Source organism: Schistocerca americana, chromosome 1, assembly GCF_021461395.2.
Source record: "Schistocerca americana isolate TAMUIC-IGC-003095 chromosome 1, iqSchAmer2.1, whole genome shotgun sequence".
Taxonomy (NCBI): Eukaryota; Metazoa; Arthropoda; class Insecta; order Orthoptera; family Acrididae; genus Schistocerca; species Schistocerca americana.
The window spans coordinates 569,718,412-569,731,475 of record NC_060119.1 but is presented as its reverse complement, the minus strand read 5'-3'; the positions used below and the strand labels follow the sequence as shown (position 1 = coordinate 569,731,475).

Below are 13,064 nucleotides of genomic sequence, written 5' to 3'. Positions count from 1 at the left end.
TAACTTGGGAACACAAGTAGTGCTTTATCCAGAAATGTCAGAGTTCCTGATACTGTTCTGCAGCAAATCATACCAAAATTGGTATGGTTTGGAGAGATCTTTAATGTGGTGCATTAATTGAACTATGTACTCTCATGGTATGTAAGTATTAACATGAAAATCATCCAATATAACACTTAACTTCACAAACATGTAAAAACTTCACAAACATGTAAATCAACATTTTTTTTTTTTTTTTTTTTTTAACCATTTTTGTTCCAGGGTTTACCGTCTAATTTATCAGCTGTTTTAGCGAATGACGCATGGGCTGTCAACCGTGTTTTACTTTTTATCCGCCAAAGCAATGTGGCAAAGGCCGTTTTAGTTTTGTACCTCCGTTTCTGTATGTGTCTTTTTTAGCCCTTTTTCCACATGCCTGTATTTAGTTGGCTTCTATTCTGTCAATTGGGACTGACGTGTAGCCATTTAACTCCTCACTGTGTTCATGTGCTATAGTTTTGATTTGGTCATGTATGACCCCAGTTGTTTTTTGTGCCCTAAAGCAAAACAAAACAAACAGCAATGGACATCTGACATGCAAGGGTGTTTCTGGCAGTAAAACAAAATACTGAGAATATTTGTTTAAATATTGATTTAGTATTATTTTTACTATTTTGTCAATAAAGTTTGTGGTGACTGCATGATCTGTTGCATAGGCAGGACCTACGTTAAATTGCATGGTATAGAATGCCATGTTGATTAAGTGTTGGGAAATGTCACCTCAATGATTAAAACTGTTACTTGAATGTAACTTGTTTGATGTCACACTTAAAGGCATAGTGCATCAACCAAGAAATTAACCATTATTTTAAGATTATATGAAATTGTCATAAGTGAGAAAAAAATCAAAATTGAACTTCAGCATTCAAGTAGCAATTTCTACACTGAGCCATTTAGACATGTTTTGTTCCCGCGGACTGACACTTTTCAAGCAATTTCATGGGCTTTTTATAGAAGTCATGAAGAAAGTATAAAGATAGTAAGCCATTTATGTTAAAAGTTTGACACTACTGCTTTCTTGGCTACTGCTAAAAGAAATAGGTTAAAGAAAATATTTTTTCACCATTTCAGTGTCTTGTAACAGAAAGGATAATAGTTTGATAGCTGGTCAACCCTGTCTACTCCAGTTTCAAGAATGTTGTAGTCTATTACAACATCTGCTTTATGCCTCTCTATTTGTTTCTGGTACTAGTAACAGTTAAAGTTGCTCAATGTTAGGTTGAAAGACAGTACACACATGACTGGTTTATTTCTATTTTACCACAAGTGAATATTCCTTACTCCGAAACATCATTTCCCCCTGCCCGAGCTTCACAGTCTTCCTTTCATAAAGTAGACCCTTCCTACGTACACCGAAGGTTTCATTCTGCCACTGGTAGTCCAATACAGCAGGGCTTATGTAGAACCTATCCATATAAACACAGTGTGCTTTGCCAAAATAATCTCCACACAGCCCGTCCCAATTACTGAAGATAAAATTGTGTACATTGTTTGAGTTACCTGTGTAAATATAACTGTTCAAAGCATAACATGTTGTTAAGTTACACAGTCTATAAATGATTCCATATTTATTTGGTTTGCTTTTCATATATACTCTGATCCTATTCTGCCTCTGAAGGACATATTCCTTCATGAATTGAGGTGTTCCCGTGTGGTTTGAAGTCATTCTTACACTTTGTGTCAAAAGAACTGAAGAAAGGACTAATTTTGTGCAGTGGATCATATTTTGGCTGACCCAGTTTTATGAATTTTGTGTTGTCATTAAATGTACCTTACACAAAATTGAAGTAAATCTCTCTACTCATTTCCATGAAGTATTTATTAATGTATCCTCCGACCAATAATCACGTATTTTTGGCAACTTCACTGCTCATACGCAAAATAATAGAGAAAAACATGTACTCATGTTATTTTTTCTGTTGATCACCTTTCGTAGACTTCTTAGTCATTTCACAAATTTTTAATCCTGCACACCTGTTTTTACCACTCATTGTTGGAAAAACACTGAGATAAGCATTCAGATTCACTAAAATTTTCATCTGCTTTCAAAGTTACATCAGTAGCACTATTGAACACTGGTAAAACAGGCTGGTTGTCAACTCTTGACCAGTTGCTCACATCAGGGATCATGTTTTGTGATGTATCAGGATAAGCAGCAGTACTTGAACCCTCATCTTCATCTGTCCATAAATAAATAAGTACACATATGAACCGCTATGAAATATCCAAAAATTTTGAGTCAATATTCGCTTTTATACACTCCTGGAAATGGAAAAAAGAACACATTGACACCGGTGTGTCAGACCCACCATACTTGCTCTGGACACTGCGAGAGGGCTGTACAAGCAATGATCACACGCACGGCACAGCGGACACACCAGGAACCGCGGTGTTGGCCGTCGAATGGCGCTAGCTGCACAGCATTTGTGCACCGCCGCCGTCAGTGTCAGCCAGTTTGCCGTGGCATACGGAGCTCCATCGCAGTCTTTAACACTGTTAGCATGCCGCGACAGCGTGGACGTGAACCGTATGTGCAGTTGACGGACTTTGAGCGAGGGCGTATAGTGGGCATGCGGGAGGCTGGGTGGACATACCGCCGAATTGCTCAACACGTGGGGCGTGAGGTCTCCACAGTACATCGATGTTGTCGCCAGTGGTCGGCGGAAGGTGCACGTGCCCGTCGACCTGGGACCGGACCGCAGCGACGCATGGATGCACGCCAAGACCGTAGGATCCTACGCAGTGCCGTAGGGGACCGCACCGCCACTTCCCAGCAAATTAGGGACACTGTTGCTCCTGGGGTATCGGCGAGGACCATTCGCAACCGTCTCCATGAAGCTGGGCTACGGTCCCGCACACCGTTAGGCCGTCTTCCGCTCACGCACCAACATCGTGCAGCCCGCCTCCAGTGGTGTCGCGACAGGCGTGAATGGAGGGACGAATGGAGACGTGTCGTCTTCAGCGATGAGAGTCGCTTCTGCCTTGGTGCCAATGATGGTCGTATGCGTGTTTGGCGCCGTGCAGGTGAGCGCCACAATCAGGACTGCATACGACCGAGGCACACAGGGCCAACACCCGGCATCATGGTGTGGGGAGCGATCTCCTACACTGTCCGTACACCACTGGTGATCGTCGAGGGGACACTGAATAGTGCACGGTACATCCAAACCGTCATCGAACCCATCGTTCTACCATTCCTAGACCGGCAAGGGAACTTGCTGTTCCAACAGGACAATGCACGTCCGCATGTATCCCGTGCCACCCAACGTGCTCTAGAAGGTGTAAGTCAACTACCCTGGCCAGCAAGATCTCCGGATCTGTCCCCCATTGAGCATGTTTGGGACTGCATGAAGAGTCGTCTCACGCGGTCTGCACGTCCAGCACGAACGCTGGTCCAGCTGAGGCGCCAGGTGGAAATGGCATGGCAAGCCGTTCCACAAGACTACATCCAGCATCTCTACGATCGTCTCCATGGGAGAATAGCAGCCTGCATTGCTGCGAAAGGTGGATATACACTGTACTAGTGCCGACATTGTGCATGCTCTGTTGCCTATGTCTATGTGCCTGTGGTTCTGTCAGTGTGATCATGTGATGTATCTGACCCCAGGAATGTGTCAATAAAGTTTCCCCTTCCTGGGACAATGAATTCACGGTGTTCTTATTTCAATTTCCAGGAGTGTAGTAACATGCATGTTATTTAGTAACAATGTTATATATCTGTGGCTGAACTGTTGGAAGTTTCAGAAAATATGTCTGAAGGTTCATAATAAATATCTACATCGTAGTTTTCTTCCTTTGATCCAGAAGAAACATCAAAAACATCCCTGCTCCTTGCACAACACAAACACACAAAGTGCTCTACACCCAGAGTGGAAATTGTGTGATTGTGCCTGTGAAAACCGATTGTGTGTTACCTATGCTCAATCTGCAGACTCGTAGTGACCTCTGTCTGAAAGTAAATGAACTATTCTTGCCGCCAGTTCAATTCGATAAATGTACAGCATACGTTTTTGTATTACAAATACTAGGGAAACAAAGTAACGTACGGGCTTAGTGTGGAAAGTGTTAACTACTGCCCTCAGCTTTACATAATTTTTTACACAGAACAAGAAAAAATGCTACATTTCATAAAAACTGCCAGTTTTGTAAGTAACTTGAAATCACAGATTTTGCTTTATTTTTTCACATTATCAGTTATATGAAATTTTCCTGGCCCTGGCAATAGTTAAGAAAGTAGTAACATCCCTCTGCTGTTTATTATTCCATATACTACATGTTAATGATTGAGTTACAGGTGATTGTTTCTCTATTCACATTTTTGTTCGTTTCTATTTTGGAATTTCATATATTGTAAACATACTTACATAATTGGACAGTCTTCAGCACTGCTTTGCAGTCAGAAATAGATGAAAGATCAACTTCTAGTGTATTAAAACAAAGTTTTTGTAAAATAACTTCTATGAACTGAAGCTCCATTGAAGATTTTTAAAGAACAGAACATTTACACCACTCATTGAAGACGTAAGAAAAGAGTCTAAAGTGTCTCATTAACCACAAATATTTTAGTGAGTATTCTATTGTCTCACAATTTTTCTCTTTGAGTGTGTTTCAATAACATCCGATGATGGCACCTTTAGTGATTATCCAGTAAACATTAGTTAAGCGATCTTGGCTTTTGAATTATTTCTACAACAAAGTGATCGCCCCATTACGCACTGTGTGTTCACTGCTCAATAACATCTCTTCTGTATTTGTGACTTCAGTAGTCACAAAAATGTTAGCTTTGTGTAGAGACCAGTACATTGTTTCAAATTGTAGTTTTATTAATTTTAATGTGCTTTACAGGCCTTGCAGCAAGAAGATCTTAACCAGCAAGAAGCTGAGCGCATTTTGTCAATGGATGAAAGGAAACGGCCGTACAATAGCATGTTTGAAGTGAAGAAACCAACTGAAGAAGAAATAGAGGCATATTACATGAAAAAGAGAAGAGATGAGGATCCTATGACTCAGTTTATGAAGTGAAAGAACTTGGGCTTTTCTATCTATACATGCATATATTACCTATAAAATATTTATTTTTCACAGTAATTGCTCTGTATTTTGTATAAGAACTGATCACACAGTAGTGTAATGCACAACTGTAAAATAAGTTTCTTGTAAATATATTTCTGCTCTGTAGTTAACTAATATTTTATTCCCATTTCAGTTATTTTTGAGGAATTTGAAATATACTAGTATTCTTCATCATATTGCTGCCAAATATGGTGACAATGAGACAAAAGGTGAAACCTACTTGCACTTCCCCTCTTGATCCACATATAGTCTTGTCCAAATTTTAATGTAGAATTTTTTTTTATTGTTTAACTTTTAGGTTGGAAAGCCTGTCAGTCGGTATCCAATTTCTTACAAATAATGAATTTTTTTTTAAAGATTCCCTATACCTTGGTAGAGAAAATCACTTATTGTTACTGTGAAATAAAAATATTTACGTTGAAATTTTAATGGTGATATTTCAGTCCACATAACAGAATTTGTATTTCTGTTTCCATGAGTGTAAATGGGATAGGGAGACTGACGACTGGATAAATTAAGTAACCAAGCATGTTAATTTGCAGTTTTCGTGCTGGCCACGGTGGCCGAGCAGTTCTGGAGCTGAGAGACTGCTATAGTCGCAGGTTCAAATCCTGCCTCAGGCATGGACGTCCTTAGGTTAGTTAGTTCTAAGTTTTGGGGACTGATGACCTCGGATGTTAAGTCCCATAGTGCTCAGAGCCATTTGCAGTTTTCATACTACAAAATGAGTGCAGGACATGTAATCCAAAAAGATCAAACTTGTGGCCCACGCGGAATAGATTTGCAACCCCCCTTCCCCCTTCACAATTAGCATTCTATTTTTTAAAATAAATATCTACAAATATTTAGTTAACTGGCTCTCAGTATTCTCTGACTATTGAATGGATTAACGTTACACTTATTTCATCAGTTTTCTACACATCGCAGACAAAGACATCTTTCTGTTTAAAGTTCACTGTCTCACAACAGTGCAAAAGAAACAATGCTTTATATGCTATGCATTGACAGGAAACATTTTGGTTTGATGAATAGGCTTATAAACAACTTGTTTATGTAATGCATATTAATTTGTGTAGCCATTTTATTGGCTGGGCGCATTACAAGAAAAGTTGCTAGTAAAATTTTAACTGAAGGAGCAGTGGAAGGAGGAAGGAACAAGTTGTTTTTGAGATTCTATTTCTTTCCATCCTTTGTCTTGTCTGCAAGGGGAAAAATAGCTAATAAACAAAAAGTGGAAATTGGAGTATTCTTGTTATCAGTCTGTTTAATATGATAAATCGTTAGTGTGCTTAAGTTATATAACATTGGCATTATTAACCACATATCTATCTACTGGTTATCTATACATGTACAGAATGATTTTAAAAAATGTTTACAGAAACATGACAAATCAATCTCATGGGAACAAGGCATTGCAAAGGCTATCTGGAGCCACTAAATGGTGTTGCTGTTATTACTCACATGCTACAAATGGATGCCCACTACAGGAGATGCTCAAAGCTTTGTCCAGATGCATTGAACGACACACCCTCTCAAAAAGATACCTGGCGTGTCCTTGAAGATATTGTGCTGTCACATCAAGCTTGCACACTAAGTGTTTCATATACAAGGCCCTTCAGATACCCAAACAGGAAAAAAATTGGTTGTTAACTGATTGTTAACTGGCAAACCAGTCCAGCGGACAGGAAACGCTGCCTGCGGGTGTGTCCTCACTTGCCTGCTGAAATGCAAAGGTGCTTTGTCGTGCTGAAATTGAATGGAGTGACGAATAGATAAAAGAACATCATTCAGAACCTCTCTTAGGAATACAAGATACATGCGATTATCACAAATTGGTCTGGGAGGATGTATGGCACAGTTTCCGATTATGACAGCCCACATGTGACCGTATGCCCTCTGGTGGCGTTTGCGTCCCCTGGTTCCTACATAATTACTCATCTTCACTGTATGCCCAATGTGCCATGTCAGTTTGTAAACACTTCTTTTGCATCACTATATAAAATTGTCACCTACTGCTGTTTGGGTTAATGTAAGGAACTACTGTAGAGATTTTGATATTGTTTTCACTGCTATTTAGACAGTTTCAAGGGAAATTTACAAGAAATTAATGAGAAGTTCAAATAAAGTGTTCGTGCTGAATAATGTCTGTATTGTAGGAGCAGATAGCCAAACATATCAAAGGAAAGGCTCTCAGATTATTTTCCCAGAGAACACTAAGGTTTTTCTGTTTTGGAATACAGTTTCATATAGAATTATTAAGATGATAACTTTAGCATTCAAATGAAAGCAAAATCCAGTTTCGGAACCTGTTATCTGTAATGAAAACAGAAGGCGTAATATAAGCTAAGTCAGTTGGGTTTCATTATCTTTGAGTAATTGGTGTTTGATACAGTTTCAGTGGAAACAAGAAGGTATATAAACTTTTGGTTTTCGTGGTTTTCCTGTTGCCAAACAGTGTCTGGCCAGCTTCAGTAGATAGAGATACGTGTGTGTGGTTTTTTTTCCCCCTCTAGTTTAGGATGCCTTTTGGCCTAAAGCTCTAAAGTACAGCAGTCTCTTTGTTGTGTCTGGCTGCAACTCAACATATTTATATGGTGATTAGCAATAAGTCCTTTGCATAATTTTGTCAAAACTGCTTAGAAACCTCACTCTGGCTGGTGTACCAGACCAACAGTTGTTAATCTGCTATATAGATTTAAACCATGGGATAGCAATATGCGCATACACAAATTATGGTATCACATACACAAAGTATTAAAAGGAAAGTGCATTGGCAGGTCTGTCATTTGTACTCAGGTGATCATGATTCATGTGAAAAAATGTCAGTTGTGATTATGGGTGCGCAAAGGAAGTTAACAGACTATGAACACTGAATAGTAGTTGGAGCTAGACGCTTGAGACATTCCATTTCGTAAATTGTTTGGGAATTCAATATCCCAAGCTCCACAGTATCAAGCATGTGCCGAGAGCACCAAATTTCAGGCGTTACCTCTTACCACAGACAAAGCAGTGACCAACAATCTTCACTTGAAGATCGAGAGCAGCAGCATTTGCATAGAGTTGTCAGTGCCAACAGACAAGGAACACAACATGAAATAGCTGCCGAAATCTATGTAGGACATACGATGAATGTGTGCATTAGGACAGTGCAACAAAATTTGGTATTAAAGGGCTATGGCAGCAAATGACCAATGCAAGTGCCTTTGCTAACAGCACATCACCACCTGCAGCATCTTTCCTGGGCTAGTGACCATATTGGTTGGACCCTAGACAACTGAAAACCATGGCCTGATTAGATGATTATATGGTGATTAACAATAAGTCCTTTACATAATTTTGTGAAAACTGCTTAGAAACCTCATTTGGTAAGAGCTAATGGTAAGGTTCAAATGTCGTGCAGACCCCACAAAGCCTGGACCCAAATTGTCAACAAGGCACTATGCAACCCGGTGGTGACTCCATAATGGTGTGAGCTGTGAATACATGAAATAGGTTCACGGACCAAAGAACTCAGTCTATCATTGGCTGGAAATGGCTATGTTCAGGTCCTTGGAGATCATCTGTAGCCATTCATGGATTTCATTTTCCCAAAGAACGAGGGAATTTTTATGGATGACAATGCACCAGGTCACAGTTGTTCATGATTGGTTTGAAGAACATCCCAAACAGTTTGAGTGAATGATTTGGCCACCCACATTGCCCAATCTGGGACAGTTCAAGCACAAAATCCCGCACCGACAACCCTTTCGCAATTTTGGGTGGCTATAGAGGCAGCATGGTTCAATATATCTGCAAGGGCTTCCAACGACTTGTGGAACCTACTCTAATGCTTTAGAGGACAAGAAGCGATGTGGAGCTGGTTTGCAAACTTCCCACCTCTCCCCCATAGGTTGACTTACTTTGTAGCACAGCCGATCTTCTCTGGATAGCCGGCCACGTCAATCTCCAAAAACTACTTCTCCGAAGAATAACGCTGGTTAAGGGAATTTATCAGAAGCACTCTCTCTACTCTTGAAATAATTTGGTACTCTAAGGATACTTTTAGTTCAGTCATAGTATATTTCAAAAATTCACCACTTCTCGTAAATATTCATACTCATGCGAGGCAGCCAAGTCATCAAACATTAAATACTATTAGGATACATTTACAACAGGGTTGGTTTAATAACCACCAGAAAATATGAACTTGTCTTAGTTCTAGCAAGTCCAACACATGAATTACTTAAAAGTCTAATCTCATTTGTTCTTAATAATCATCACAGTCACTAAACCAGGAAAGAATAGCACAGGCTCTTCTCTACAAACACGCTGAAACTCTATGGATCATACAGCAGGTACTTGTTGACCACCGTGCCCACACTTTGCTCATGACTGTTTTTCAGACATGCGCACACGCAGTGCGCAGTAGGTCGGATTTGTCTCTCTCTCTCACTTTTATTTAAAATATCGTGAGTTCGAGGCGGAGGAAGGCCAAGCTGTTCTAGAATTTACGCAGAAATTCTCGAAGCACTACACTATGCCACGTGACATTGCTGCGCTATGCGGGGCAGAAAGAAGTCCAGCACTTGTGACCTTAGGTGGTATGCCATGACTTTTGTCACCTCAGTGTATAGTGACGAAACATGAACGCCAAGAACTTACAAAGCATGCAATTGCATCAATGTAGCTATCAATGGGCACGGTTTGTGATGCTTTTAAGGGGCTCCGGAAAGGCTCAAAATCATGAAAAGTTCAATTTTTACTTTTTTGCGTTTTCTGGATCTGCAGACTATTACCTTTTAATAGATATATAATTTATTCAATTCTGAAGACTACAACTATTTTTAAATTTTTTTTGAAATGTGTTCTACATGGGCGTGACCCACTGTGGCGCTGTTAAACTGCTGTCAAATGGTGTTATTATTAACGTCCGTGTTCATCAGGTACATTTTAGTGATGTGAGATAAAGTATGTGTTGTGGCTAACCTGTGATTGTTCAATATATATATCTCTGGTGTGATTGTCGATTATTTCATGTTTATTTACTCTGTCGTTATCTCTAAAATATTCGTAATTAATTCTGTTTCTTGAGTCTCTGTTTTGTTGAAGTATAATAATGAGTAAAAGTAAAGTTATTAGAAATCCTCTGAAGGCTTTTAAGAAAAGGAGAAATGTTGAAAAGCCAAAGGTATGTGTTATTACTGTAAACAATAAAGACGGTAACCAAGTGAGTGAACCTAACCTCTCAAGTACACCTGCCCATAGCAGTCAAAGTGGGAAAGAAAATACTTCACAGAAGAAGCTTGGTTCAATGAGTGAAAACTATGAATGTTTTATGGGCGAATCGGATGTGAATGAAATATTTGATATGTCGGGTCTCAAAGGAATTTTTTCAAACTGTGTAAGATGTATTCATTGTAGTGAAGTTGGTCTGGAACTCTCCATAATAAAGCACGTAGGACTTGCTAGTGAAATACAACTGAAATGTGATAAGTTTTCATACATGACCACCTTTTGGAACAGTGTTACAGTAACTGCAACTGAAGAAAATGGTAGCAAAATCTACGAACACAACAACGAGCGATGCTTGCTTTAGACAAGGAACGCCTTCGGGCTGCAGACAGGGCTGTAAAGAGTCTAGAAATACAAGCAAGAGTAAACAGGAGGAGGAACAAGATGAAGCTGGAGGAGGAGTTTGCAGAGGATGGAGATAATCCATACTATGGACCTGGAATGCACTAAAAAGTTAATCCAATCTTTGTCGCTCGATTCCCAAAACTTTTATTTTCTCATACTAATTACATGTTTTCTAAGGATCTTCCCAACATATTTGTTTCAAACTTTCGGTAAATGTTACACGGTACCTTCTGCATAATTTAACACAGCCCTTTTTCCAAAAAACTGTATATTTTTGAATATATAAATAAAAAATTGCAAAAAAATGTTGTGAATTTTCATTACAATTGAAAAAAAATCATCTTTAATAACTGAATTAAATTTTGTAAAATCCCTGTGTTAAGTTGTAGCCCATATTCCAATAATTAATCTGTAAAAAGTTCAACTTCCTACCTCAAATACTTTGTGAGGAAAGGTGTAATTTATAAGCGTTATTTTAACATTGCAAGTATAGGGCGTTCCGGAGCCCCTTAAGCCAAGTTAAAAAGTTTGTTTCTCAGATTTATTTTCAAATGGACCACTGATTTCAGACTCTGGACCCAGTACTAGCCACACAGTATTCAGAACTTAATACAAGCTGAGCCCCTTTAATTATACCCAATTCTCAAGAAGAATACAAGAATAGCTTTTAACCGATTACAAAATTCGATATCACACTTACAGAACTTGCAGCTTCCAGTGCTGTTGGATTGTGGCCCATGTTTGAACATTTGGGTACCCCCTTCCCTCCTACACCAATCCCCAGCAATCAACATATTCAGTCTTCTCTTGGCACGTCATCCAGGTAATGACGTGGCCATACACACATGGTGATTAGATTTTTAACTTCAATTCTTTGGGAATTTTCTCTGCATGTCAGCAGTTATATAATTATCTCCAAGTATATCTTAGTTTTCAGGTTTGGATGTAATGTGTGGCTTAGAGAGAAACATCCAAACATAACAGCCAAGAAGTTTCTGTTGTTTGTATCCAGTGTACCACCTGGGGCATGATAGCTTTGGAGTTCTTTGAATTTGAGTTTTTGAAGTCATTATACTCAGATAATAAATTCTTAGTTGTTTTCACTCTGAATAGCTTATGTTGACTTTTTCTCTAAACCTTCAAATATTCCTTTGGGAGTACTAATGACATATTGCGGACCTTAAACCCAAAGAACATAGCCTGATCTTGTGACAAAGCAAGCTGGGATATTTTTACTTCCCATCGTTTTGCCATCTACCTCCTTAAAATTCATTTTTGAACTAATTACCATTAACATACATGAGTATAATCTGTATTTTCATGAAAAAGAAAAGTTGGCCCCCAGTTTTAAAGAATATAACACCAGGTCTAATTTTGTGCTTAGTTTTATGTATGTAATTGATTTTCTAATTTATTTTGACTATGCCTAGTTAGTACCTTTTGTTACAGGGTGAAATCCGTAATTATTTCTTAAATTCTATTGTTGACTTGTAAACAAATATAAATTCTGTACTAATTATAAACTTTTGGAGGAACAACTAAATAAATAAATGTCATGTGACTAGGGCCTCCCGTTGGGTAGACCGTTCGCTGGGTGCAAGTTTTTCGATTTGACGCCACTTCGGCGACTTGTGCATCGATGAGGATGAAATGATGCTGATTAGGACACAACACCCAGCCGGGAATCAAACCCGGGCCCTTAGGATTGACATTCTGTCACGCTGACCACTCAGCTACCGGGGACGGACAAGAGGAACAACTAATAGTATTCTTAAAGGGCCTATTTGGCTCTATTCGAAAACATGTTAGCAAAGCCAGCTCTTAATTAATTCTAAAGTAATTACCAGTTTTGTCTAAAGTATTGTTTGCATAACTATATCTGTTAATTTTATGATTTAAACAAATAATTCAGCCTAACTCTTGTAGTAGAAGAAACTGTTAAAAAGACAGAATTTTTCGATGTATTCAGTTAGTTGAACTTGTTATGTTTTAATTGTTATTTCTGCAACTTCAAACAGTTTATAGTTTCAGTACCTATTATTGTGAGGATATATAAAGGCCCAAGACAGTCAGTCCAAGCCCGAGTTTCAGACAAGAAATCTGTGTTGGTTAGAACAACAACAATGCATCAACGTAACTGTGAGATAAGTGGTACATCTATAGGCTGTGTGTTAAAGCAATGACAGTGTCTGTTCAAGTTATTTGAAAGACTGAAATGTGTGGCTATGTTTTTACTGCTCATAGATGTTCAACAGTAAACTATTGTAGCAGTATGTTGATGTTTGCCTGCAAACTATTGATGAGGCACTGGCCATGTAACTGTGTATTATTGGCGG

At 38.9% G+C, this 13,064-nt stretch overlaps 1 protein-coding gene across 4 annotated transcripts in view; it reads left to right on the top strand.

Moving 5' to 3' along the window:
• LOC124606653 (pre-mRNA-splicing factor SLU7) overlaps positions 1 to 5,217 on the top strand; it is a 74,144-nt gene extending 68,927 nt beyond the window's left edge. For all 4 annotated transcript variants that reach the window (XM_047138659.1, XM_047138667.1, XM_047138675.1 and 1 more), the window contains exon 11: positions 4,885 to 5,217. In XM_047138659.1, coding sequence (XP_046994615.1) covers positions 4,885 to 5,061 — 177 coding nt within the window. In that variant the 3' untranslated portion in view covers positions 5,062 to 5,217. The remainder of the gene's footprint in view (positions 1 to 4,884) is intronic.
• Positions 5,218 to 13,064: the final 7,847 nt, after the last annotated feature.